The following is a 27,818-nucleotide window of genomic DNA, read 5'->3' on the forward strand; positions in this document are numbered from 1 at the left end:
CAACCATACCTCAGCTTTCTGTTGAAACTGCTCTCTGTAACCCAAATGGGAATAAGTAATTAAGGGGTGTGATCGCCACCCTACCCAGACAATGTGTAGACGAATGCTAATCTTAGCTTTTGTGAACCACCCAAGTAACAATCAGAATGTCAAATAGTCCCCTGGCCCTCGGAATGTCTGGAAACCCCTCACCCCCATCCCCGCCCAGAAGGTGATTTGCAGAATCCACTAACCCTCAGAATGTCTGAAGCCTTTCATCCCCATCCCCGAGCCTCACCCCCACTCCCAAGGTGGTTTTACGAGTATAAAAAGGTCTTGTCACCCTTCTTTCTCTGCCACGGTTTGGAGAGACGTGAGTCCTCCGTGGTCGCCGGCAATAAACCCTGTAATTTGGCATACTTTTGTCTTGGTGTTGACTTTCTATGCTCGGTCCGGTATAACAATTTCAATTATTTTTCCTCTAGAAAAACATAGAAAATGTTCTTCAAACTTAACTTCTTGTGATCCTCCGAAATGATCTCTGACTTAACAGGTTTTGGATTCTCTGCTGTTTTTACTACAGAAAAACAGAGCAGCTTGTTGGCTAGAAAAAAAGCAGTTGTTTGAATTAGCATTGACTTAATGAAGTGTTACAGTAAACACTAAATGATACTGAGTCCTTTGTATAGTATTTAAAAAAAGTCATCGTGTGTATGTCTGTTTGTGTGTGAGAGAGAGACACAGGCAGGAGAGAGAGAAAGGGGAGGGGAAGACCAGGAAGCCTCAGCAGTGCTGGTTATACCATTAAAAAGAATCTTTAAAGACCACAGGGCACGGTGGCTCACGCTTGTAATCCCAGCACTTTGGAAGGTTGTGGTGCGTGGATCATGAAGTCAGGAGTTTGAGACCAGCCTAGCCAACACAGTGAAACGCTGTCTCTACTAAAAATACAAAAATTAGCTAGGTGTGGTGGTGGGTGCCTGTAATCCCAGCTACTCGGGAGGCTGAGACAGGAGAATCACTTGAACCCAGGAGGTGGAAGTTGCAGTGAGCCGAGATCGCGCTACTGCACTCCAGCCTGGATGACAGAGCTAGATTCCATCTCAAAAAAAAAAAAAACCTTTAAAGACATTTTTCCATTCGAACTCTGAAACTCATTATAAGGGGAGACTGCCTTATTGTACAGTATCATTTTTAAATGACTAAAATCAATTATCAAACTATTATTATATTTCCTCCTGCATTGCCATTTTTTTGGCCAAATAAATCTCACAGGTTATTGGGAAAAGGAAGAATAAGTGCTCGCGAGCCCCAGTTAAAAACTAACATCACTACCACCACTACCACACGCTCACAGTTTCCCAGTGAACCTGGGCTTCCAGACGGGACATCAGCAGACAGTGTTAACTGGTAACATTCAGTTAGTGATCCAGGCCCACATCAATTATCAGCTGTACTTTTCTACCTTCCAAATTCAGTGGTCTCCTCTTCTTTGCTCTCACCATCAACACTATAAAGTGCTTGGCATTTAATAGGAGCTCAGTAAATGGTCTCGAAAATCCTGTTGAGACCCTCCTTGGAAATTCCCTTTGCTGAGCCCCCATGATACTGCACTGCCCTAGCCCTCCTCACACTTCACTGAACACCGTCTCCTCTTCTTAACTCCTGAAATAGGTCAACCTTCGAGCGTCTTTTTACATTTTCCTCTCCCTCTCCCTCAACTGTTTTGCCTCTTCCTATAGCTCAACACATTCCTTCTGTCCAAAGACCTCACAAATTCGAACCTCTCACCCAGTCACTGACCTGCACTCCAGATCCACATTTCTCATGATGCCCGAGTGTTAGGACTGAGGAGCTTGAATGTCCTTTCCAGTCCTGAAGTGCTGTCCTGCATGTCCCATGTGACAAGGGACAGGAGGCCGCAGAAACAGGAAAAGCACATGCGAAGGAGCCAACAGCCCGGGTTCAAGTAGAAGTGTGCCCCTGACACAAGGTGCGCCCTGGGGCGGTTATGTCACCTCTCTGTCTTAGTTTCACCCTCTACACAATAGGGGGAAACAAGCTACCCTGAAAGGGTGCTATAAAGACTCAATGAATTTCCATCTGTAATGTATCTGGCCCAAGTCAGACTGAAAAACGAGTATTAGTTATTTTCTTGAATCTTTGCTACAAATCAGCTCCTCCTGGCAGTGTCCGTTTCTGTCAAAGCCGTCTTTGTTCTCACTCAGAAGCGCAAAACCCTGGACTCAACTTTGACCTGTCCCTCACCCCCTTCAATCAAATCAGTCGCCATGTTCCTTTTACTTCTCTCTTTTTTCAGTTGCCTCTATCACTGCGGTATATACTCTTGCCGGTTACACGCCCCCACGCGTCACTCCTGTATCAATCTTAAATCACGATTGCCACTTCATTATTCTGCTCAGAAACCCCTAAGAGACTCTGTCACAGAAGCACAGATTCTAAGTCATCCACAATGTAGCCTAAGGCTCTCTTGCCTCACGTTAACCTCTGTCCCCTAACCCCAGCCCAAAAGGATCGCTCTAAATTCCCCCAGAAGGCCTCTGTTCTCCCTTCCTTGCATGCTTTTCCTCCTCAAAGCCACAGTCTGTCCTTTTCTGGAGGCAGCAGCCCTGTAATGGTTAGAAGCTCAGATTCTGGGCAGGCACTGTGGCCCTGTAATCCCAGCACTTAGAGGGGCCAAGGCCAGCGGATCACTTGAGCTCAGGAGTGCAAAATCAGCCTGGGCAACAGAGCAAAACCCCATCTCTACCAAAAAAAAAAAAAAAGCCAGATGTGGTGGCATACACCTGTAATCCCAGCCACTTGGAGGGCTGGGGCGGGAGGACAGCTTGTGCCCCGAAGGTATTTACACCACTGCACTTCAGCCTAGGTGACAGACAGAGAGAGATCCTGTATCAAAACAACCAAAAAAGCAAACAGGATTGTGGAGTCATACCACCTCTGTGAATCCAGCCTAGCTGTTATTAGCCTTAAGCAAGTTGTTCAACCTCTTTTAGCCTGAGCTTTCTTTATAAAACAGAGAGAACAACTGAACCTACCTTACAGGAATAGTAAGTGCTCAGATAAAATTAGTTTTTCACTTTGCATGACTTATCTGTCTAATAGTAGCTTTTTAAATAGAATCATACTTACAATAATTCGTGTCTTATGTTTGGCTCTCCCTCTTCCCCTCCCACCTCCCAACTGTAAGTCCCTCATGGGAACAAGCATTTTATTGCTTTGATAATTTCCGCACACAAGAAGCCTTCCAATAGTTGGAAGTGGATAAAATCAGGAGTAATTATTTCTCCCAGTCTCAAAAGGAAGAACTAAAAAGACTAGGAAATGTAGTGACCCAGCAAAATCACATCTGGTAAGGCAGAGCCATAGAGAAACCCAGCGCTCCTAACTGGACCCAATAAGCTGTTAGCACCAGGAGCCAAGCGTGCTTAAGTGCCCTGCTCAACAGGCAGCCATGACAGGAAGGGGCAATTAGCCTCCCATGGCAGACCATGCTAAACAGGCAGCCATGACAGGAAGGGGCAATTAGCCTCCCATGGCAGACCATGCTAAACAGGCAGCCATGACAGGAAGGGGCAATTAGCCTCCCATGGCAGACCATGCTAAACAGGCAGCCATGACAGGAAGCGGCAGTTAGCCTCCCATGGCAGACCATGCTAAACAGGCAGCCATGACAGGAAGCGGCAATTAGCCTCCCATGGCAGACCATGCTAAACAGGCAGCCATGACAGGAAGGGGCAATTAGCCTCCCATGGCAGACCATGCTAAACAGGCAGCCATGACAGGAAGCGGCAATTAGCCTCCCATGGCAGACCATGCTAAACAGGCAGCCATGACAGGAAGTGGCAGTTAGCCTCCCATGGCAGACCATGCTCAAAAGAGAAGTCTGCATCTCTTGGCCCAAATGCCAGCACGCTTTGTTAGTATCGAGTGCCCCTGTATGGGTCCTCCCTTCACTCCAAGGGTTTAACCCTTGATTCAGCTGTGCAAACAGAGGTGGCACGGAGCTGTTTATATTCACTGTGGGGAATGCTACTAGACCGTCCCACTACAACAGGACAGCTGCTTCTCTCCCACCCAGCGAAAGTTGGGACTAGCAGTCACAGAAATTAAATGGCAAATGAAGAAAGACCAACATTCAACCTTCAAAGTAATTATGAGACTAAAGGAGTTGCTGGGTGTGGAAGGGCAGGGAGTGCATTCAAATTCAGGAAAGATTTGTATTTAACATTAAGAGCGGCTATTCAGACTAAAGTTTTATTCTCTGGCAGTTTTCAAGGGCTTCATGTTTTGTTTTATTTTTCTTACTACAAGAAAGACATGGATTTCTTTTTTTTCTTTTGAGACGGCGTCTTGCTCTGTTGCCCGGGCTGGAGTGCAATGGCGCAATCTTGGCTCACTGCCACCGCTGCCTCCTGGGTTCAAGCGATTCTCCTGCCTCAGCCTCCTGAGTAGCTGGGAATCATACTTACAATAATTTGTATCCTATGTTTGGCTCTCCCTTTTCCCCTACCACCTCCCAACTGTAAGGCCCTTATGGGAACAAGTCTCAAAGGCACGCACCACCACACCCAGCTGTATTTTTGTACTTTTAGTAGAGACGGGGTTTCACCATGTTGGCCAGGATGGTCTTGATCTTTTGACCTTGTGATCCGTCGCCTCGGCCTCCCAAAGTGCTGGGATTACAGGTATGAGCCACCGCTCCCGGCCAGGCATGGATTTCTTGATTGCTCTTTTCACCTGCATAGAATCATCAGCCTTAGAAAACCCTTTTCCTAAAGGCCCAGAATTAGGCTAAGAAGCAAACGAAGGCTCTTAAGATTAAGTTAGTAAAGATTACCTGCCACATCGGAGCTGTTGACCAGGAGTACCTGCCACATCACCAAGTCAATCAATAAACACAGGCACATATTAGGAAGTGAGAAACAGGAACAAAGGATGTCCTGTGACAACTGCCCCCTCAGGCTGGTGTAGGTCGTAGTTGCAGTCTGGTTAAATTCAACTGACACTTACTATTATAAGGGTGGAGGTGGTAAGAGGGGAGTGTTTCAAGTTAATTTCACATTTTGGTTTCTCAGTTCTGGAGTAAACTACTTTTATATTAAATCTGGCAGATACCCCCCAAAAAAGAAAAGATGGGGAAAGCTAATATACATTAAAAAAAAAGAAAGAAAGAAAACGAATCACAGATGGGGAGAAGATATTTGTAAAAGACATATATGATAAAAGACTGTTAACTAAGACATAGAAAGAACTCTTAAAACAGTAAGAAAACAAACAACCCAATGAAAACATGGACAAAAGATCTGAACGGACAAGGCACATGAAAAGATGTTCAACGCTGATATGGTTTGGCTGTGTCCCCACACAAATCTCATCTTAAATTGTACTTCCCATAATCCCCATGTGTCATGGAAGGGACCAGGTAGGAAGTAACTGAATCATGGGGGCCGTTACCCTCAGGCTGTTCTCCTGATAGTGAGAGTTCTCACAAGATCTGACGGTTTTATAAGGAGCTTTTCCCCCTTTGCTTGGCACTTCTGCTGCCGCCATGTGAATAAGGATGTGTTTGCTTCCCCTTCTGCCATGGTTTTAATTTTCCCAAGGCCTCACCAGTCATGTAGAACTGTGAGTCAATTAAACCTCTTTTCCTTATAAATTACCAGGTCTTGGGTATTTCTTCATAGCAGCATGAGAACCAACTAGTACAAAACATCAGTGTCGCTTGAGAATGTCAAGTTAAAACAAGATGCCACAACTCGCCTCTTGAATGGCCAAAATCCAAACACGACGACACCAAATGAGCTATCAAGCCGTGAAAAAACATGCAGAAACATTACAACGTATACTCCTAAGTGACAGAAGCCAGTATGAAAAAGTCACATACTGCATGATTCCAACCACGTGACAAACTATGGAGACAGTAAAAAGATCACTGGTGACCAGAGGTTAGAGGAAGGGAGGGATAAATACATGGAGCACGGAAGGTGTCCAGGACAGTGAAGCTATTCCGACCATACTGTAATGGCAGATACCTGTCATTATACACTTGTCAGAACCATGGAATATACACCAAGAGGGAACCCTACACTAAATTAAGGATTTCGGGTGATAATGATATATCAAAGTAAGTTCATAAGTTGTACCAAATGTATCACTCTGGGGCAGGATGCTGAGAGTGGAGGCTGAACATGTGTGGGAGCAGAAGGCAGACAGGAACCCTACTTTCTGCTCAATTTTTTAGTGAACCTAAAACTGCTCTAAAATATTTTTGAAATTATATATATGTACATATATGTGAAATATCTTCCCCAGCTTATATAATGCATAAGCATACAAAAATATTGTCTGTGCCATCATTTTAGGAACAAATCAAAATAAAATTTTAAAAAATATAACACATTCATTCAACAAATATTTATCAAACCCTTACCATGTACTACCCATTATTCTAGATTCTCTGTTGTAGAGATTACATTCTAATGAACTTTTTTTGAGTCTAGCTTTTTAAAACTACTTTCTATTGTCAGAAATCATTATGAATACCTGCCTGAAGGATTGTTTTAAAAACTAGCAAAACAAAAATAAACTGATTCTTTGGAATTCACAAAGATTTCCAAGTATGGGGGGGAAATGGTCAAGAACTGGAAAAATCTTCCTGTAGTGCCCTGCTGAACTTCATCAACCATTAACGATGTGCCAAGCACATGGAATAGCTCTGAGACGCTGAGCCAAAGCGAAACACTTCTTAGCAAATAAAACCCAAAAGTTTATTCCTGTTTCATAATTATGGTAAGATCCTGATAAGCATCTCAGAAGACCATATATATCCGAAGCCACTCTCTGAATAAAAGTAGGCCCTTTCCCTTTAACTACACATAGCAAATTTAGCCTCTCAGGAAGGAGAAACCTGAACCATCACATATGACCCCCCACACACCTGCTGGAACACTGCTGCTGGCCTGTGGATGCACAGAACATGACTTGCTGAATAGATTCAGTGATCCCAAGAACTGTCCTATTATTCTCTTTTAACATGACTAATGTGCTTATAACAACCCACAGCACGCTGTGTTTATACCAGGGCTGTCAAAGTTCTGTGCACCCTTGAGGTCAGGAAAAAAGGTGTAGTCAACCTCAGGAGATGGGTTCAACTTTGTGACAGGTCCAACCCTCTTCCACCCAAAGAGGAGAAGCTACTGATCTTTTGACCATCCCCATCAATACATGATGCAATGAAAGCCAAATCTATACCCCGCACAAATCTTGCTACTCTGATGAAGAGAATGAATAATCTTCCTTCCTCCTCACAGCCCTCTTTTCCCCTCGTAAGTGCAGTCAGGGAAACCCCTCTGATTTTCTCAGATGTGCCTGACATCTGAGAGATCTGGCATGACAGCAAAGGGAAACATACTAACCAATGCCCCAGCCCTGCTACACCAAATCATCAGACGCTATAACCATCCAGCACCAGTGTTAGTGAAGCTCAGAAGTCAGCTTACCGTGGTCTGCTCTGGCGTATTTCAAGAAGGTACTTAACTCTTTTGGAAGTTACACGAAAAGGGTAAAAATTAACTAAGAAAATTACTATCCTCTTTTTAATCCTTCTTCTACAATAGAAGCAAACTCTCAACATGCAAATATTGTTTCATGCCTCCATTTCTGCATTTTAGTCGTTGCCAACTCATCAGTTTCTGAGTTGATGATGCCAGGTTGTATGCTGGACATAGAGCCTCTGTCATGTGTGGGAACCCACTCAAGTCTACTTTCATTAAGACACTGAACTGCAGAATTTTAAACAATGCAAGAGACTAGAGGAGAGGCTGAGGGTGGCCTGGGACAGTCAAGAAAGAAAACCCAGAAGAAGTGAGGCTTGGCCTGGCAAGAGGAATTCCAGGCCAAGGGTGGGAGAAAAAAGAAAAGAATTCCAAACACACACAGTTCTGTACCCCAAGGTCTTACTAGGGATTCTGAACCTGGCCTTTCCAACGATGGTCATGGGAGTTTAAGGACATAAAAATAACAAATCTATGAAAAAACAAGTTTTTCTCAGAATAAGATCCATGAAGCCCAACAATGTTACTGGTAGGAAACCCTGGAAGTGGAGGACTGCAGAAGACAGGATAAAGAACTGTCAGTTGTCTCCAACAGAAAGCAAATTCTGAACAGACTTGGCAGTTGGCAAACCTGAATTCCAGTGTGCACTCAATTCAGAGTCTGGGACTCCAGACAAGTTTCTTAACTCCTCTCGAAGCCCTAGTTTCCTCATTTTTAGAATGAAGATAACAATACGTAAGTCATCAGATTAAAGAAGGAACACATGTGAACCACCTAGTTTAGTAGCTGACATACAGATGTTCCATAAGTGGTGACTATTACTATAATCACATTTCTAAAAGTATGAAAAATTGCCCAGTTAGAGGTAAGTGAGGTACGACTACATTGCAGTGTCTTTCGGGAAAGTTCAAGAGTCTGACCGGTTTCCTACTTCAATACGCTACATTTTCTCCTGGTAGATGCTTGGGCTATGAAAATAAAGGTGACATGGTAGGTGTCTGGCTTACTTGCAAAGAGCAGGACACTCTTTGTGGTGCTGCTTTTCTTTTTTTTATTTTTGAGACGGAGTTTCGCTCCTGTTACCCAGGCTGGAGTGCAATGGCGCGATCTCGGCTCACCGCAACCTCCGCCTCCTGGGTTCAAGCAATTCTCCTGCCTCAGCCACCCGAGTAGCTGGGATTACAGGCACGCGCCACCGTGCCCAGCTAATTTTTTGTATTTTTAGTAGAGACTGGGTTTCACCATGTTGACCATGATGGTCTCGATCTCCTGACCTCGGGATCCACCCGCCTCGACCTCCCAAAGTGCTGGGATTACAGGCGTGAGCCACCGCGCCCGGCCTGTGGTGTGCTTTTCTAACGAGCACACTGCACCTTCCTAATTAAGTGGAAAGAGTTACCTTATTCAGTCTAGGAGAATGACAAAAATTGTTGATTATTTGCTTGGAATTAACCCACTCCATATTCTGCCTACAGAGTTTGAAATTCGGGCTGGCAAACAATTTATTCAACCAACTTTTTGTGAATGTTCTTGTACTAGACACTGCAATGGGTACTTTCAGGGTCTCTTAATCCAGGAGCAAAAGGAAAACTTCAGTCTGGCATGTCCTAGATGCTTTACTTGCACAATTGCAATGAATCCTCACAGGTCTGTAAGAAAGACTCCATGTAATCCCAGCACTTTGGGAGGCCGAGACGGGTGGATCACGAGGTCAAGAGATCGAGACCATCCAGGTCAACATGGTGAAACCCCATCTCTACTAAAAATACAAAAAAATTAGCTGGGCATGGTGGCACATGCCTGTAATCCCAGCTACTCAGGAGGCTGAGGCAGGAGAATTGCCTGAACCCAGGAGGCTGAGGTTGCGGTGAGCCGAGATCGCGCCATTGCACTCCAGCCTGGGTAAGAAGAGCGAAACTCCGTCTCAAAAAAAAAAAAAAAAAAAAAGACAAGACTCCATCCCCTTTTCTAAGGAAAAGGAAAGAGAATTAAGTTTTTTTTCATCCTTTCACTCATTCTTTCATTTATTCATGTTTTCAAATCAAACATCCTTTAGGCGTTTGTAAGGTATTAACACCTAAAGCAGGTGTCATTGAAATAATACAAACTACCAAGGGGTAAGATTAATTTTGAATGCAAAGTTTGGGAAGACGTCTATAAGGGAGTTAATCAGCTGGGCTAGGAGATGTACAAAAGAATCAGGAGCAGGACAGGGATCCTCAGCAAGCCTGGGGTTCAACCTGACAGCCACAGAGGTAGAAGAATGTCTGCTGCATCTTCTGAGATTGGGGAGCGCTTTGCTCGGAGGATGGGCAGGTAAATTAGGGTGGGGCAGGTGCAGTGAAGAACAGAGGTAGGCCGGCACTGAACCGTAAGGAAGTTTAAATGTCAAAGTCAGGAGTTACTTTTGTTAATTATATTAACTCCACATAACGTGTGGTACTAAGAAACCTGTTAAGGGGCAGGTCAAACACAGATAAGAAAAAAGAAGTAGGGTCTTAGATACAAAGCCAAGCCCGTGTGGTACTGACCTAGGTTCAAGCTCCAGACCTCTTACTGACACTGCAGCTATTTTTTTCTTTCTACCGAAGCAGACAAGCTCCTTCTTGCCTTAGCTTATCATCCTTGCGGCCAACCTTTACCCTTTCTCCTTCTCTTCACAGGACACTGGTAATTAGGAAAAAATGTAGATTCTGAGGAAATTCAAAGAGTGTTGGTGAGGGAGGGAGAGGAAATGTGATGCAACCCCATGAGCCTTAGTCATGCAGCCGATGTGAGGTCACCATTTACCATTTCAATCCAGCCGCGTCAGCCGCTGCTTCTGTCTGACTAGCAGCCATTTACCCCTCTCTCCCAGGAGTTCTGAAAGGCCCTCTATGTGTTCCTTTGTGTAACGTAAAGGGCACTCTGACTTCACATTTATGATCTTGGTTCAATCGGATGCCATCTTATTCTCTGTTGGGCCTGGCTGAACTTTTGACATCAACTTTCTTCCCTCAACAACAACCCCCACTTCCAACACAAACACACACACACACACACACACACACACACACACGGCCAATATGTTCTAACTAGAAAGCATCTGAGTTCACAGAGCCGTTTTCCTTCACTTCACTATCCTCATGCCCTCACCCTAGACAACTGGGATTTTTTTCTCCATTCCATTCTTTATCTTGGTTCAAATGCCTCATCTCTCCTAAAGAAGCCAGGGACCAGTCATTCATGTCAGGCTCAGAGCTCTCTCCACACCCTACAGCATCATTCTTCCCACCGCAATCCTTGCATACGCCCACCTGGCCATATGAGTGGCATTCTTAACGGTTCATTTGGCTCTTAAAACGTATTCCACATTAAGTAATATCCATATGTTGACTTGTTGCGAGAAGAAGGTAAACAGTTGAAGACATCAACAAAAAATCAGGTGAGGGCAGAAAGGAGAGACAGTGAGTGGCCCCTTAGGTGAGCTGAGTTCAGGTAAAAGTTACACTTGGGCTGTGTTCAAAGTTGCCCACTCATCCACGGCAGCTGCGCAAAGACAATTAACTTGTAGCCATTATCCAGCCGCATTTACCAGGCGCTCAGTCTTGTGGGAGGAGGGTAAGGCAGTAGGGGATGTGGAGTATTGGTGTTATCCTACAGGTTAAGGACAAATATGCCCGCTACAAGAGCAGGGATACATCACCGACTTCAATTCAGCCCAGGGTCCATGTAGCAAGGGGTGAGTGAGTCACTCCTGTGGGGGAGGCTGGTGGGGTTGGGGGTGGCGGCTGGTGGTTAAGAAAATGGAAAATCGTGGAAAGTCCCACAAGAAGTGGTAATCGATTCCCGATGTGTGGCCATAATGTACACTGGCCATAAGGTATATTCGGCGCCTCTGCGTCGCTGCTCCCCCTCAACCTTTTACTCACCCTCTGCTCCCAACACGTGCCTCACCCGTGCTTCCAGGGCGTCTTCTCGAGGTGCATGCAGGTCCAGCTCTGCCCACCACCCGTCCACCTGCCGACACGGACCCTTGTGGTCGGAAGGCCTCCCGGGGCTAGACGGCGACTCCTCCTGGGCTGCGAGCTGCGGCGCCTCCCTCCACCCGCCCGTCCTTATTGTGTCATTTGCCCTGTCTGATGGCAGCCCCAAGCCGCTCCTCTGAGTGGGCTCGAATGGAGAAGAGAAGGGAGGCACACACTGCATTCACCAGGACCCAAGATGACCTGCCGCCTCTCTCCTGCCCCTCCTCGGTGCCCCCCACTCCCCCTCAGCCCCAAGGGGGGCTGGGAGCGCGGACAGTCAAGGCAAGAAGGGCGCAGTCCGTCAAGGTCCACAGCTGCACACAAAGCCCTTCACCTTCTCCTCGCCTTCCAAGCTCCTCCCTGGGCTTCGCTTTTCCGAGGGTCTCTGATGCCCCCTTCGGTGGCCGGCGGGACGGTCCGATTCCCTCTCGCATCGCTGTCTCCTCCCTCAGGTCTCAGCCTCCTCCTCCCCGCCCCTCGCCTCACAGCCCTGCGGGAGCTCAGCCCCGGCTCCGGGGGCGCGAGAGCACCCCACGAGCCCGGGCCCCTGCGCCCCAGGGGAGCGGACAACGGTCCGTTTTACAAGGCACAACTTCGCCCAGCCGTTCCGCCACCGCACTCGGAACACACACCCCGACCCCGCGGCGGTGGGGTCCGGTCCCGACCAGCCCCATCCCCGGGAGGCGGGCGAGCCCAGCCACAGCCACGCTCCTACCTGCCCGGCGTGGCTGGCGCGGCGGGGAGCGAGCGCACCGCGCGCCCCGGCCCGAGCCCCGCACCGCGGCGCGTCTCTGCCCTTGCGCGGCGCTGGCTGCCCGGCTGCCCGGCTGACCCCTCACTGGGGCTTCCTGTAGGGCTGGACAAAGGACATTTCCTGGGAGGAGCGGAGAGCGTTCCCAGCATGCCTCGATTTGTAGTTCCCGGGGACTTCCTGCCACTGCGGCGGCGGGCGCCCTGGAGGTGGCTCGGCCGGGCTGGGACCCGGGGACTCGGGGAAAGGCGCTCGCGGCTTCCCTAAGCGCCGTGGGGACGGGAGCGGCCTGCGGGGTCCTGCTCCGCGCCCCGCCCGCCCCCGCGGCGCTCTTGGATCCCGGCACCCGGGAGGACGCGAGACCCCCGCGCTCGCGGCACTGGTTGTCCCAGGGTGCGGGAGGGCTCTGCGGTGGGCGAGGCCCTTTCTCTAACAATCGGGAAGTTTGTGATGGGGCCCTTTTTAACAAATCCATCTAAATAGATAAAATCTGTCTTTTAACATAAATTTTCTTTTTGTCTTTGAAGCCATTGGCATCCTGCTTGGGGCGGATGAAAGAACTTGACGGCCCACCCGGAATTCAGGTTCCTTAAGATCTTGCTGCTTCATCCTTAAAACCACACAGAGCTGATTGTGACCAGATCCCGACCCGGTGACATTCCTCCCTCCGTTGTTGGCCTCCTCCCAATTTCTTTTCAAGAAAAGCAATTAAATTGAGATTGAAAATAAATTCCGTAAATTAAATATTAGACGTGAAAACCTGTGTGCTGCTGAGCTAGGATCGCGCTGGACTTTCTGCCTTTAAGATGCAGCCTCGTTGGTCCTATACAACAGATGTGAGGGCCACTGTATATTGAGTGTGTGTGTTTTGGGAAGTGGAAGGGTGAGGGTAAGAGGACATTGGCTACAGGAGAGGAAGTCCACTTCCAGCCTAGCGAGGGTCTATGATGTCCTGCACACGTTTTCGTGTATTTCTGGGACCACGTACTCAGGACTCTTAGAAAACCAAGGAAAGACCACACAGAGTCTAAATGACTAAAAGCTGTATTGTCTTCAGGAGCATGAGCAGACTGTAATAAACTGAGCTAGGAAAGGACAAGTTCTAGGATGCTCTAGAATGTGTTTGAAAAGTAATCAGAAAAGTCTCTGGGCTTGGTGGCTCACACTTGTAATCCCAGCACTTTGGGAAGCCGCGATGGGAGGGTCACTTGAGTCCAGGAGTTCAAGACCAGCCTGGGCAACATAGCGAGACCCTGTTTCTACCCAAAAAAAAAATTATAATAATAATAGCAGGTTTGGTGGCGCCTCCCTGTAGTCCTACCTACTCAGGAGTTTAAGCAGAAGGATCCTTTGAGACTGGGAGTGCGAGGCTGCCGTGAGCCGTGATTGTACCTCTGCACTTGACAGATTGAGACTCTGTCTCAAAAAAAAGAAAGTCGTAGTTACCTGTCATCTCTGCTTGTCATTTCACATTTTAAATCCATATGAATCAGAACATTTGGGTGAGGGGTTTAGCTTACATTTAAGTAAAGTTGATCCACTAGGAGAATACTACAGTGCTTTTTCTCTAGAGATCCTTAACCAGAGGGATAATATGGACTGGAATAAAATGTAGAATTGATGAGAAACGTGCAGATAGGACTGTCTACCTCCCAAAAGTCCCTGTTGTATGCCCACCTGAAAGGTCGTATTCTATGCCTGCTCTGTTGACTGTCGCCTAAGTTAATTTCGCTGTGATCCTTGCATTTTCTGGACCCTACAAATTTCTGCTCCTTCACATTCTCAACCTGGTAATGTCCCAGCAGAACTACCCCCCCAATCTCCTCCCCAAAGAATTGATTATTGTTTGGCAAACCAAGTAGCCTCTAATGGTGTTCACTTTGAAAAACATGGCCTGCTTGCTTGTAGCATTTAACATGTAACATTGCCCACTATGGCCCCGTTGAAGCTATTTTTTGCCTTGCTTTTAATACAACACACTCTCCTCCTTCTACACTTCTAACTTAAGCTCAGGATAGTTAAAATGTCACTAACCCACCCCATTCCAAACCTGTCCCTTCTTCTTGTTTCCAACCCCAGTCACTTCGTTATTTCAGCGAGTTTTATTTGACACATCGTGATTCATGCTAGTCTTCATGCCTGGAGTAGACATGTGACATTCAGCAGTAACTACCAGCTATGTCTGACCCCCAAGAAGCCCACACTCCAGTTGAAAAGACAGACTTCACACAATTACTTCACAGTGTTTAGGGGCTACAATGTTGCCTTGTACCTCTCTAAAAATGGTGCTCTTTCCATAAGGTTTCTGCTCTGGTGAGTGGTGGGAGTGGATAGGAGTGGCCAGCGGAAGGCTGGGAGGGACTGAATGCGAACGGTAAAGAAGACAAGTAGTGTGTGAAATTTGGTTGTGAATGGGGTGGTAGCTGAGAAGGAAGTGGGATCAAAGGACATTTTTCTGTTTGTGGTGGTTTTATTTGTTTGGTTTTTAAGATGAGAGATCCTTGGGAATGTTTAAAAGCTGATGGGAAAAAGTCTTGGAGAGAAGCAGAGGGTAACAAGGAGGAGAGAGAAAGGAAAAAAAGAATTCTTATTCAACAAATACCTGTTGAATTAACTAATTCCTGCAACTTAGTGTTGAAAATGTTGAGAATGAAATGAACAAATTGCACATTCCCAGCTAAGATATGCAAAGTCTGAGACCAGAAGGAAATGGCATTTCTTTCCTCCTGTCATGTGTTCCCTCCTGCCCTTGAGGCCCTCAGGGGAAGGTGAGACAAGTGAATAAAAGGAGAAAATGGAGGCTTCCTCCACTGTTGAAGATGAAGTCTTTGCCGAGTTGACAGTATGTTGGAAAGGCACCCCGCAACTTCAGAAAAGTCTAAACTTTCAAGCTGTGGATTTTTGTTTTATTTTTTATTTATTTTATTTATTTATTTATTTATTTATTTTTTTGAGACAGAGTCTCACTCCATCACCAGGCACCAGGCTGGAGTGCAGTGGCACAATCTCAGCTCACCGCAACCTCCGCCTCCTGGATTCAAGCAATTCTCCTGCCTCACCTTCCCGATTAGCTGGGACTGCAGGCACATGCCATTACGCCCAGCTAATTTTTTTGTATTTTTAGCAGAGACAGGGTTTCACCATGTTGATCGGGATGGTCTCGATCTCTTAACCTTGTGATCCACCCGCCTCGGCCTCCCAAAGTGCTGGGATTATAGGCTTGAGCCACCGTGCCCGGCCTTTTATTTTATTTTTAAACTAAAACAAAAAAAATTTTTTTTTGCCCTTGCCCTTTTCTTCTTCTTCACCACTTTGAGGCAAAGTAGGTAATCATTCTCATCCTCATCTTTCAAACAAAGGGTTGAACCTGGACAGATGTGCTTCCATTTTGTAAGCTTCCAGCTATAAAACGGATGACCTCTGCTGATTCCCCTTAACCTAGCAAGCATCCATTTCCCTTTTTTGGGTAACGGCACCTTTGGGAAAGAACCTCCTTTCCACGTTAGGTCTTGGGGTTTAGAGTAGGGCAGAGCCCATCTTCACCTCCGCTTCGTTGGTAGACAGTGTTTAAGACCCAGCAGTTAGCTGATTCGGTGCTGTATGAGGGATGAGCTATTAAAGGGAGCGAAGCTGAGAAAAGGGGTGTGGGAAGGGATGTATGCATCAGCAAATTGTTATGGCCTGTTTGATCATGCCTGAAGCCAAGGTACCCTCAGACTTTTTAGTTACAGGAGCCAAAACATTCCCTTTTGGGCTTAAGCTATTTTGAGTTAAGTTCTATCTCTTGCAGCCAAAAGGATTCTTTACAGCTGGAAGTGGGATGCTGTCGCACAGATCCTTAAATGTAAAATTGGCTGAGTTGAGGAATGGTGAAAGTAGGAAAGATCCCTCTGCGCCAGGCGAGGGAACTGGAAACTCTTATGATATGGTTGCCAAGAAACTGAGTCAGAGGTCTCAGACCCCATCACTTCCAGGGTAGAGTCTGAGAGGTCTTGATTGACAAGTGTCAGGGTTTTAGGGAGTTTGGCCGACTTACAGTTTTTATAAATGTTCCAAAGAAAAGGGCAAGCTAATGTTGAAACTTGTCTATGTAGGAGCAGAGAGGAAAAAAATTACAGTGTGATTAAAAGATTCCCTTTCTGCCAGTACCCAGCAAGCCCAAATGGTCCGAACTCAGATATATTGAGCCATGCCACGCTGGAAAACTGAAATCCTCTCCCTTTTGCACAGTGACAGCAAAGGCATAAGGTAAAAAACTGATAATAGAAAGACTGTCTCCTGAGTCTACATCAAACTCCTCCTGCTGTGCTGCTCCTGCCTGAGGAAGGCAGGAATTAACCCCATTTTAATTGGGTGACCATACGATTTCTTATCAAAATGGGACAATTCTGAGTGTGAGTATGGGTGCTATTAATAATTATACCTAGATGACAGCCTTAAAACAGGTCACCCTAATTAAAAGAGCTATCCACTAGGACACCACCTTGCATTAAAAGGCCACTCCATTAGTCCTCCTCACCTACAGATAGTTATTTCAAGTCGCCCCAAGGCAGAGGCCAAGAGGGTGGCTGTTAATCTGAAGACTGTGGAAATGAATCAGCTCTAAGGCTTTTCCTTACAAGACAGAAACTCCCAGGGGACAGGGTCTGGAGTGCAGACAGACTCCATACCTCTGAAATACAAGGGCAGGCAAGCTAAAACAATTCAGTCCCCAGCCAGGTGCGGTGGCTCACGCCTATAATCCCAGCACTTTGGGAGGCCGAGGAGGGTGGATCACGAAGTCAAGAGATCGAGACCATCCTGGTCAACATGGTGAAACCTCATCTCTACTAAAAATACAAAAAATTAGCTGGGCACGGTGGTGCGCTCCTGTAGTCCCAGCTACTCGGGAGGCTGAGGCAGGAGAATTGCCTGAACCCTGGAGGCGGAGGTTGCGGTGAGCTGAGATCACGCTATTGCACTCCAGCCTGGGTAACAAGAGCGAAACTCCATCTCAAAAAAAAACAAAAAAACAATTCAGTCCCAGGAAATGGAATCCTCTCCAATTCCCATTACAGTTGTGATCGTGGAAGAAAACAGTCAACAGGAATCCTTTCCGAGAGTAGAACTGAAGGAAGCTAAATTGGCCAACGAACTCAGTTCCCTGTGAGGCAGGTAATTCTTGCTATTTCTAATTAGCAGAATGTAGTACATCCTGTGGTACAGTCTCCATGCTGATTATTTACCCTTTCTTTTGCTTTCCTGTAGAGTTACTCTATTTTCCCCCTACCATTTTATACTGACTATGTGGGGAGTAATCAGATTTGTAGTTTTGCCATAGGTTGCCAGAGAGAACGAAAATTACTTAAAGGTCATGGACTAGGAGCTAATTACTTAAAGGTCATGGACTGGGAGCTAGACACAAAGAGAAACAAGACAACACCTGTGATCCAGCACTTTGGGAGGCCGAGGCGGGTGGATCACGAGGTCAAGGGATCGAGACCATCCCGGCCAACATGGTGAAACCCCGTGTCTACTAAAAATACAAAAAAAAATTAGCTGGGCATGGTGGCACGCACCTGTAGTCCCAGCTACTCGGGAGGCTGAGGCAGGAGAATTGCCTGAACCTGGGAGGCGGAGTTTGCTGTGAGCCAAGGTCACGCCACTGCACTCCAGCCTGGCTCCTGGTGACAAAGTGAGACTCTGTCTCAAAAAAAAAAAAAGAAAAACAAGACAAATAAAATGAGTTAGACACGTGAAAATGCATTTACCTTTTGGAATGTGGATGAACGCATTTTCATGCATATGTAGAATGATTGCATGTTATTAAGTAAGGGCATTTTTAAAACGGTGTGGAAGAAGGGAAGCCCAGAGATGGACTTCATAGTGTGACTACTGTTTTCTTCATGGCTCCGCATTCGTTCCCATTTTCTTGTAACAGCACTCTAATTTTCCTTCGGAGGAGCCACCCCTCCTGCAACTTTAGTCTTGTCTGGAAGAGGGTCTATCTTCCCCCACCTCCACCACTTCATTGCCCAGTTCTGGGGCCGGATCTGTAACCCAGGCCTGGGCAATCCATGGTCCCATAGCTCACAGCCCAGTAATTGTGTCAGAGAGGAGCATATGGCGCAGAAGATAAGGTCAAAGCAGCACTCTTTCTCTGTTGGAATTGCTAACATTAAAACGATACTTTAAATTGCTTTAAAAAGATAACATTGAACTGACATGTTGGAAGATACAGCCTGAGTGTGGAGTCAATACAGAGGGTGAAGAGGGCGAGAGGGAGACACAGAAAGAGGGAAATGGACCTGAGCTCTTTGATCCAGGAGCTCTGAAACCTACCTTGCACTTCCAGTTCTGGGAACCGCTAAATTCTCCTCCCCCTCTATTTTACTTATCTGATTTGAATTGGATTTTTGCCTAGTTCAACAGAAATAGCTCTGAGCAAACTCAGTACTTTAATGCTTTTTGGAAATTTTTATGGTGGAATTACTCAGGAACGAAGGATGGGAGAACAAGACAGGGGAAAAGGGGTAGGTTCATATGAAAAACAGCTACCGCCGGGCGCGGTGGCTCACGCCTATAATCCCAGCACTTTGGGAGGCCGAGGCGGGTGGACCACTAGGTCAAGAGATCGAGACCATCCTGGTCAACGAGGTGAAAGCCCATCTCTACTAAAAATTCAAAAATTAGCTGGGCATGGTGGCGCGTGCCTGTAATCCCAGCTACTCACGAGGCTGAGGCAGGAGAATTGCTTGAACCCAGAAGGCGGAGGTCGCGGTGAGCCGAGATCACCCCATTGCACTCCAGCCTGGGTAATAAGAGCGAAACTCCATCTCAAAAAAAAAAAATTTAGAAAAACTGCTACCAACAAAATGTTCTTTTCCTCAGTGGAGACACTGTTGTTCCCAGCAGCAGCTCTCTAGCTCCACAATCCAGGCTGGAGAGTTAAGACTATGTGTGGTAAACTGACCATATTCTAGGACATAAATAATGGGGACACATGGTTCAGTCGGTGCCTATTAGGAGAACTCAGCCATGTTTTCATTCTTGTATTGGTTCTTATGCTAAAAAAAAAAAAAAAAAAGGCTGGGCGTGGTGGGTCATACGTATAATCCCAGCATTTGGAAAGCCAAGGTAGGAGGATCCATTGAGCTCAGGAGTTTGAGATCAGCCTGGGCAACATAATGAGACCCTGTCTCTACAAAAAAAAAAAAAAAAAAAAAGCTGGCTATGGTAGTGCATTCTTGTAGTCCAGGCTACTTGGGAAGCTGGGGCAGAAGGACTGTTTTAGCCCAGGAGGTCAAGGCTGCAATGAGCTCTAATCATGTCACCTTGGTCTCAAAAAAAAAAAAACAAAACTTCAATTCTTTAAGTGATTGTTTAGCCTGGTTGGTTTATTAGTAGGTAATACACAGCTTGGCTTTCCAATCTTATGTTTTGTTTCCTGTCCTGGTGGCATTTAGCTGCTTCATCTTAAGTTCTAAGACTTGTATTCCCATTCACATCAGTGCCTTTCCCCTCTTCTGCCTGGAATCAACAGTCCACCTCCAGCCCCAGCCTTTCTGTGGGAACCTAAATTTCACCTTCTTACAGCAATCTTCTCTGACCGCTCTATCTAAAGTAGGCCCCTTTATTCTCTGCTAATCCTTTGTTTTCTTCTTCTTCTTCAAAACACTTTAAACTCCTTAAACTTTGTTTACCTGCTTTTGCTTTCTCTCTTGAAACTAGCTGGAAATTCCACAAGAGTGGCGATCTCTATGTCTGTATCAATCCTAATTTTGTCCCAAGAGTCCAACACTGTGCTTAGCTTTTACAGTAGAAACTCATAAGAATATTTGCTGAATATATTTAATGATTTTTTTTTTTTTTTTTTGAGACGGAGTTTCGCTCTTGTTTCCCAGGCTGGAGTGCAATGGTGCGATCTCGGCTCACCGCAACCTCCGCCTCCTGGGTTCAGGCAATTCTCCTGCCTCAGCCTCCTGAGTAGCTGGGATTACAGGCACGCACCACCATGCCCAGCTAATTTTTTGTATTTTTAGTAGAGACCGGGTTTCACCATGTTGACCAGGATGGTCTCGGTCTCTTGACCTCGTGATCCACCCACCTCGGCCTCCCAAAGTGCTGGGATTACAGGCGTGAGCCACCGCGCCCGGCTAATGAATATTTTTAAAACAGCTGTGAGGAACGTCGTTGTTCATTCGTGGACAACTTCTCTTCAGTATATTTTTTCAAAGTAAATTTTTTCAAAATGTAATATATAAAAGTGCATATTTCATTAATATGTTCAGATTTTGAAGTATATCTTATTCCCCAGAGGAGGATTTAGGGAAGGGAAAAGAGACAGTATTTCCCAGAGGAAGTGGAGGGAGGAGGGAGGGATGTTATCGCTGGGATTAGCTGGGCTGAGGACTGGCTCTAAAATAGCCTGCCTTCCACAGGTGTTTCTCCTAGCTAAAGGCCAAGACACTGTTTCCTTGCTGGGCTTCATATGGCCTGGAACCTCTAATTCCTCAAGGTTGGGAAGAGAGGGAAAATCAACTGTGAGTTACAGGAAAAGTAGGTAACATAGGTCAAGGTGTAGATTTTACTGGCCTTCACACTACAAAAACTAGAAAGGTAGCCAGGCACGGTGGCTCAAGCCTGTAATCCCAGCACTTTGGGAGGCCGAGGCGGGTGGATCACAAGGTCAAGAGATCAAGACCATCCTGGTCAACCTGGTGAAACCCCCTCTCTACCAAAAATACAAAAAATTAGCTGGGCATGGTGGCGCGTACCTGTAATCCCAGCTACTCAGGAGGCTGAGGCAGGAGAATTGCCTGAACCCAGGAGGCGGAGGTTGCGGTGAGCCGAGATTGCGCCATTGCACTCCAGCCTGGGTGACATGAGCGAAACTCTGTCTCAAAAAAAAAAAAAAACAACAAAATAGATCAAGTAAAAGCAAAGGACTCTATCCCCGTCGGCTGAATGGGGCCGTAAACTGCTTTGTGTTCTTTTACTGTGTCCATTGGCATGCTAATTTTATTATAATGTACCACCAGTCACAGCTTTTTCAGTGTTGTTACCAAAACTTTCTCCTATTCTCAACAAAACTGCTTTGGCAGCCCAGCACGGTGGTGGCTCCTGCCTGTTATCCCAGCACTTTGGGAGGCCACGGTGGGTGGGTCACCTGAGGTCAGGAGTTCAAGACCAACCTGGGCAACATGGTGAAACCCCCGTCTCTACTAAAAATACAAAAATCAGCTGGGCGCGGTGTTATGTACCTGTAATCGCAGCTACTTAGGAGGCTGAGGCAGGAGAATCACTTGAGCACGGGAGGCGGAGGTTGCAGTGAGCCAAGATCGCACCATTGCACTCCAGCCTGGGCAACGGAGCGAGACTCCAGTTACAAACAGCAAAAACAAAAACTGCTTTGGCATCTGATTGACTCGACTAGTCCTCCCCACCTACCCTTCTTTTCTCCAGGAGCACCGTGGCTTCCTCACCAGGCTCATTGTTTCTGATCAGCTATGGGGATACGGCTTCCGCGAAGGAGAAAAGATAAATCTGTTTGTTCAGTACATATTTACGGAGCATTGACAGTGCCAGGAATACAACAGTGAATAAAATACGGTTCAAAGAGCGTATAGACTCGAGTTGACTGATCCATGCCAGAATCCGAATCTCAGCCATTCCGGCATTTGCTGGTTCTGATGTTGTGTGCTAAGCCTTGTTCCACATGCTTTGTGTATGAACCCTTTCGTCACTCAGTACTCTTGACAACCTCATGAGACAGGTACTGCTGTTATCACCCTCACCCGATTTACCTTCCTTGCCCATTTCATCTTCTAGTTGGCTCAGAACCCAAGCAGTGTAGCACCAGTGTCTGTGCTCTGACCTTCACGTTAACTGCTAAATGACAATCTACTGTGATAAATGACCTGATACAGACACACTATGTTAGAAAAATGTCCAGGGTGCTACTGGCACCGACCATAGTCTTAGGGGTGAGGAAACATGTTCTGAGAAAGTTGGTAGCTGGGCCTGGAGGTGGGAGGAGTTAGGCAGGAACAGAGGAAGGAGGGAAGCGATTTGGGGTAAGGATCCTAAGCCTGGGAACAGCTTGTCACTCAGAAGAGCTGCAGAGCATTTTGGAAGGCCAAAATGGGGCCAGGATGAGGGGGTGAGGGTGAGGGTGGGAAGGAGTAAAAATAAAGTTGGCTGTTTTAGATCTTAACATTTTACTGCTAGAAAAGATTGCACACAAGGCAATAGAGCCAAGTTCCAGAAAATCCTGAATTTAAATATTACATCCCTTTAAAGGCATGCTGGCCTTTTTTCTTCAAACCAAGACCAGAATTATTTTTTGGACTTGTGGATTTACTTAGGTAATAAGTCTTACAAAAGTAGTTCTTATTAATTACGTGGAGTTTGATATTTAACCATTCATCTTTGTTGCAAGAAATAAAAGTATGTTAAATTATATAACATCCCATAAATGAGTAATAAAATGACTGAACTACCATTCTTCTATTCAATGTATTTTTTTACTGAGCACTGCTATATGCAAGGCCTAGTGTATAATGCTAGAGGACGCATCAGTGAAGAAGGAGACAGGTGCTTGGGTTTGCAGTATGCATATTTCAGCAAATCCTGAGTATCTCCGTCTGAAAAGCGTGCTACTCATACTTCTAGAATATATGAGTTTTAATCCAAGCATCTAATTTTAGAAATGAAGAAAACGAAGATGTTAAGTGATTTACCCAATTCATGCATTTCAGTTTGGAGACTTGACCCAGTGTCGCACGCTGTCGGGCCGTTGCTCTCTCCAGTAACATCCTACGTCCTCATATATCATGAACCATAGTGCGAGAGAACTGTTTTACAAGAAGTAAAAGAGTCTTGTAAGTCAGGATTCTCACTGGAATATTTCTTTTTTTTTTTTTTTTTTTTTTGAGACAGAGTTTCGCTCTTGTTACCCGGCCTGGAGTGCAATGGCGCGATCTCGGCTCACGGCAACCTCCACCTCCTGGGTTCAGACAATTCTCCTGCCTCAGCCTCCCGAGTAGCTGGGATTACAGGCACGTGCCACCATGCCCAGCTAATTTTTTGTATTTTTAGTAGAGACGGGGTTTCACCATGTTGACCAGGATGGTCTCGATCTCTTGACCTCGAGATCCACCCGCCTCGGCCTCCCAAAGTGCTGGGATTACAGGCGTGAGCCACCGCACCCGGCTTCTTTAACAATCTCGTATTACCCTTCGCTAGCGAAATAATAGCCTACATATGTCCAACATCGTCCTCTTTGCGAAAATGTTTTCACACTCATTATCTCATTTGAGCTTTGAGTGGCCCTATGAAGTAGATTCTGAAGATATTAATATCCACGTTTTACAGTTGGAAAGACTGAGTTTAGAGAGTTTCAGTGACATGAGCATGATTACAAAGCGAAATCAGACTAAGGGCAGACTCAGCTGCCCCAGGCCTCAATTCATGGAGGCCCTAAGACATTACTGGAATTAATCAGGGATTCAGTGTTATTTAACCCAGGTTTCTACTGACACTCCAACACAAGTGATGAAATGTAAATTAGTTCTACTCCCACTCAAGGAGGAAGTGTCTTTGGATAGAAATGGAAAAACACTTCTAGGCCTACAGATTTATCTGTGATACATACACGCATGTTTCTCGGTGCAATTAGAGTCGTGTCCCAATCCCAGAAAGACCCGAAGCTGGCAGCTGAATTCTGAAACTGAACAATGTGTGGCGGAGCTCAAGGAAGAAGCTGTTTTTTAGACTATTAATTTTAATCCCTTTAGTATATCTCCTATCGAGGTCATCTAATTGGACGATTGAAACGAAAACTGAAGAGAGAACAAAAACTACAGAACTGTGGCAAATGTTTTATTGGTGTGAGAGCCAATACATAAATAATTAATATAGGAGAAACTTTAAAAACATATTTCTGTGTATAGATTCTGCAAGTGATGTGTGAATACATTTTTGCTATTAAGGAATTACCATTAAGTATTTTTTTTTTTTTTTGAGACAGAGTTTCGCTCTTGTTACCCAGGCTGGAGTGCAATGGCACGATCTCGGCTCACCGCAGCCTCCGCCTCCTGGGTTCAGGCAATTCTCCTGCCTCAGCCTCCCGAGTAGCTGGGATTACAGGCACGCGCCACCATGTCCAGCTAATTTTTTGTATTTGTAGTAGAGGCGGGGTTTCACCTTGTTGACCGGGATGGTCTCGATCTCTTGACCTTGTGATCCACCCGCCTCGGCCTCCCAAAGTGCTGGGATTACAGGCGTGAGCCACCGCGTCCGGCCAAGTTCACTTTTCATATACTACCAGTGGTCTTGCTATTCTTATAGCACTTTCATAAAAACATTTTTTTTCTAGAAAAAAATACCTGGACCAAGCCTGTGTAACTATACCAAGCAGGTTATCTTTGCCCTTGGTGAGTGTGAGTGACTAATGCTTTCCAGTGGAAACAAAGCACAATTCCAAATAAGTAGAATATTCTGCCCTAGTCAGTGCCCACAGCAAATCTCCTATTTGACCATAAAGAGAGATTTTATTTTATTAATTTAAATAATCATCAATTTTCCCATCTCTTGCTAAATTAAAGGATGTTAATTTGAAGGGACACCAAATTATCCAGGGGCCGGATCTCGCTCTTGTGGCTCCTGTTCAGGGGCTGTTTTCCACTTGATAGGTTTTCCTTTAACTCTAAGTCCCCCTTTCACTGCTGTCTATTTCCCACCCCTGTAAATGCCCACCGTTCTGATAAACTGGACCACAAAGCACTCATGTTTCACTTTACACTGTTTGCATCGGCGCTTGGAATGTGTCAAGCAATACATTGGTTCTGCCTCCCCAGTTCTAAGCTGTTTGGCCCGGGGATCCTGCCTCGGGCTTCGCCTGTCCCTCCGAGTGCTCCAAGCTGCACTGCACACCGAGCAGGAGTCCCTCGAGGAATGTAGCCTTCCCCTCTCTCTTCTACAAAACGCAGAGGGACTCTTCAGTAGCCACATGCTCTCATCCAGCAGAATTTTTTTTTTTTTTTTTTTTTTTTTTGAGAAGTTTCGCTCTTGTTACCCAGGCTGGAGTGCAATGGCATGATCTTGGCTCACCGCAACCTTCGCCTCCTGGGTTCAGGCAATTCTCCTGCCTCAGCTTCCGAATAGCTGGGATTACAGGCACGCGCCACCGTGCCCAGCTAATTTTTGTATTTTTGGTAGAGCCGGGTTTTCACCATGTTGACCAGGATGGTCTCGAACTCTTGACCTCGTGATCCACCCGCCTCGGCCTCCCAAAGTGCTGGGATTACAGGCGTGAGCCACCGCGCTGGGCCAGCAGTGGATTCTTTAATAGTTGCTGTAATGATCAACAGTTACAGTTATGTATAGATATTTCCCAGTCTAGGCTATAAAATGTTTTCCTCCATCCATGTCCATGCAATGGGGACTTCTGTCCCATATAATTGTGTCTTATATGCTTAGATTTTTCCAGCGTGTTCTCCATGCACATTTCATGGTCATTTGCTTCAGCTGCTGATACAGAGAAACCAGTTTAACAGCTTAAAAGGTCAACTGAAAGAGGAGCAAGTCACCCTGTGTACTCATTAAAAATAAATGGAAGCATTATGGAGAGTTATTATATATCTTATACCAAGACTTTTTTGGAGGGGGAATGGAATGCAGGGCCAGGTGGGAGATGGACGGTCACCTGGGATTTTATTCTTAGCTACAACTGTTAGGAGATTTGGGATTCCTCCGTATGAAGAGCCAGAAACCCAGAACAAGACTTTATACCAGGCTGGAATCTCTAGAGATAAGGATTATGTGACAGGCTTTGCAGGCACAGAATCCAGGGGACTAACTATTGTAAGAATTCGGACAGCTATTAAGAACCATGTTGAAAAATGAGACCAAGTGGAAAAAGAAAGAGACAGGCGCTGTCAAGGCAGAGTTCAGCTAAGCAAGCTGGTTAATGGTTAATAGCAGTAGCTTCTCTGCGTGTTGCTTATGTCCACCTCAATTCCTCATCCTACCGTAGAGCTGGTTTTTAAATCTGAAAACTCAGGTGTGCCCTGAACTGATAACCAGCTGAGAAAATGTAGGGAAGAAAGTATCAGGTGGGCAAAGTTAAAAATAACAGTAGAGCAAAGCAGAGGTACTGGGTTCTCTAGAAGGCGGCGGATGAAGGGACCTATTGTTATTGAACAAAATTTAGCCAGAGACCCCGAGACACTGCATTAGCAGACCAGGACCCACGACTCTTTCCCAACTCTACCTGCAGTTTAGAACTACATGGTAGGTGGAGTTGACAGAAGCGAAAGAAAAGGGGAAAAAAAACACAAAAACTAAAGTAAAAAGAAGGAACTACATGTCTGCTGTAAGGGGTGCTTGGAGAGGAGGGAAAGAGATGAAGTATGTTTTTCTGCTTCCCATGTCTCTTTAAAATATAGGTGCTGTGGGTGAGGTATTCATCATCCCCTCCCTCTGCAAGCCCTCGGATGGCAGCGGCTGCCTCATGGAGGTGCTGTTTGATGACACGGTCGGAAGATGGTTAGTGCGCAGCAGGAGGTGGACGGGGTTCAGTTGGTCTTACATATTCAGATCTGGTGCCCATCTAGGGATGGTGCTATGGAAAAATAAGAGCTGGTAACTATTAAGAACGTAATATATTCCAGAGACTGAGCTGAAAGTCTCAAGAGTACTTCCTCATTTGCTTCTCCTGTCAATCCAGTTAGGCAGTTATTACCTTGTTCATTGTACCTATGAGGACACTGAAGCTTAGAGAGGTTCAGTCACTTGTCCAAGGTTCACAGCCAGTAAGTAGGAGAGATTTTCCAACCCAGGCCTGCCTCTGGAGCTCATGCTGTCAACCACCTTGCTGTCCTAGGAAAGGCACTGTTAGCTCACATGGCTGAAAGGAAAGCTAATGCTACATTTTTTTTTTTTTTTTTGAGACGGAGTTTCGCTCTTGTTACCCAGGCTGGAGTGCAATGGTGCGATCTCGGCTCACCGCAACCTCCGCCCCCTGGGTTCAGGCAATTCTCCTGCCTCAGCCTCCTGAGTAGCTGGGATTACAGGCACGCGCCACCATGCCCAGCTAATTTCTTGTATTTTTAGTAGAGACGGGGTTTCACCATGTTGACCAGGATGGTCTCGATCTCTTGACCTCGTGATCCACCCGCCTCGGCCTCCCAAAGTGCTGGGATTACAGGCTTGAGCCACTGCGGCCGGCCACATTTTTTTTTAACCCTGCAAGTTAAAGAGTTAAAAATAGAGGTGAGATGCTTATTTCCTTACACTGTTTGGTGCACTTTTCTTCCTTTCACCAGGCATTGTGCCCCATGTCCAGGTGCTGGTCTTGTGCTTCCGGTTACTGCTGAGTTGTGTGGAAGGGCAAAGCAGATTTATTTCAATGGAAGAGTGTTCATTCATCACATTGACCCACCTTTATACAACACCAATGCAGATGACACACTCCCCCAGGGTGTGGAGAGGGCTGTGCACAGTCCTCACTCTCAGGGAAT

The 27,818-nt window shown here is 46.1% G+C and overlaps 2 protein-coding genes across 6 annotated transcripts in view; one reads left to right on the forward strand and one right to left on the reverse strand.

Annotated features, from left to right (window-relative positions):
• Positions 1–12,404, reverse strand: part of ZNF697 (zinc finger protein 697) — a 29,729-nt gene extending 17,325 nt beyond the window's left edge. The window contains exon 1 of one of the 3 annotated variants that reach the window (XM_009002002.5): positions 12,280–12,404. The gene's annotated coding sequence lies outside the window, so the exon portion shown is untranslated. Of the gene's footprint in view, positions 1–11,468 lie in introns of all 3 variants that reach the window. The other 2 variants (XM_035252633.3, XM_035252632.3) reach the window with 2 other exon arrangements.
• On the forward strand, positions 11,141–13,064 carry LOC144577090 (uncharacterized). 3 transcript variants are annotated; one of them, XR_013520376.1, is made up of 2 exons: positions 11,141–12,708; positions 12,843–13,064. XR_013520376.1 is itself a non-coding variant. In XM_078332876.1 (2 exons), exons 1-2 carry the CDS (start codon positions 11,761–11,763, stop codon positions 12,868–12,870), a joined length of 792 nt encoding a protein of 263 aa, XP_078189002.1. In that variant the 5' UTR covers positions 11,141–11,760; the 3' UTR covers positions 12,871–13,064. The 3 variants fall into 3 exon arrangements, 1 of the variants encoding a protein (XP_078189002.1); XR_013520377.1 differs by having other exon boundaries at positions 11,141–12,697; XM_078332876.1 differs by having other exon boundaries at positions 11,141–12,524.
• The last annotated feature ends 14,754 nt before the right edge of the window (positions 13,065–27,818 follow it).

Source organism: Callithrix jacchus, chromosome 7 (assembly GCF_049354715.1).
Source record: "Callithrix jacchus isolate 240 chromosome 7, calJac240_pri, whole genome shotgun sequence".
Classification (NCBI taxonomy): domain Eukaryota; kingdom Metazoa; phylum Chordata; class Mammalia; order Primates; family Cebidae; genus Callithrix; species Callithrix jacchus.

Excerpts from the sequence above, each read along its gene's own strand:
- LOC144577090 (XM_078332876.1), top strand. The coding sequence starts at position 11,761 with ATGACCTGCCGCCTCTCTCCTGCCCCTCCTCGGTGCCCCCCACTCCCC. Across the intron at positions 12,525-12,842 it reads CGGCGGCGGGCGCCCTGGAG|CCATTGGCATCCTGCTTGGG; the intron begins GTGGCTCGGCCG and ends TTGTCTTTGAAG.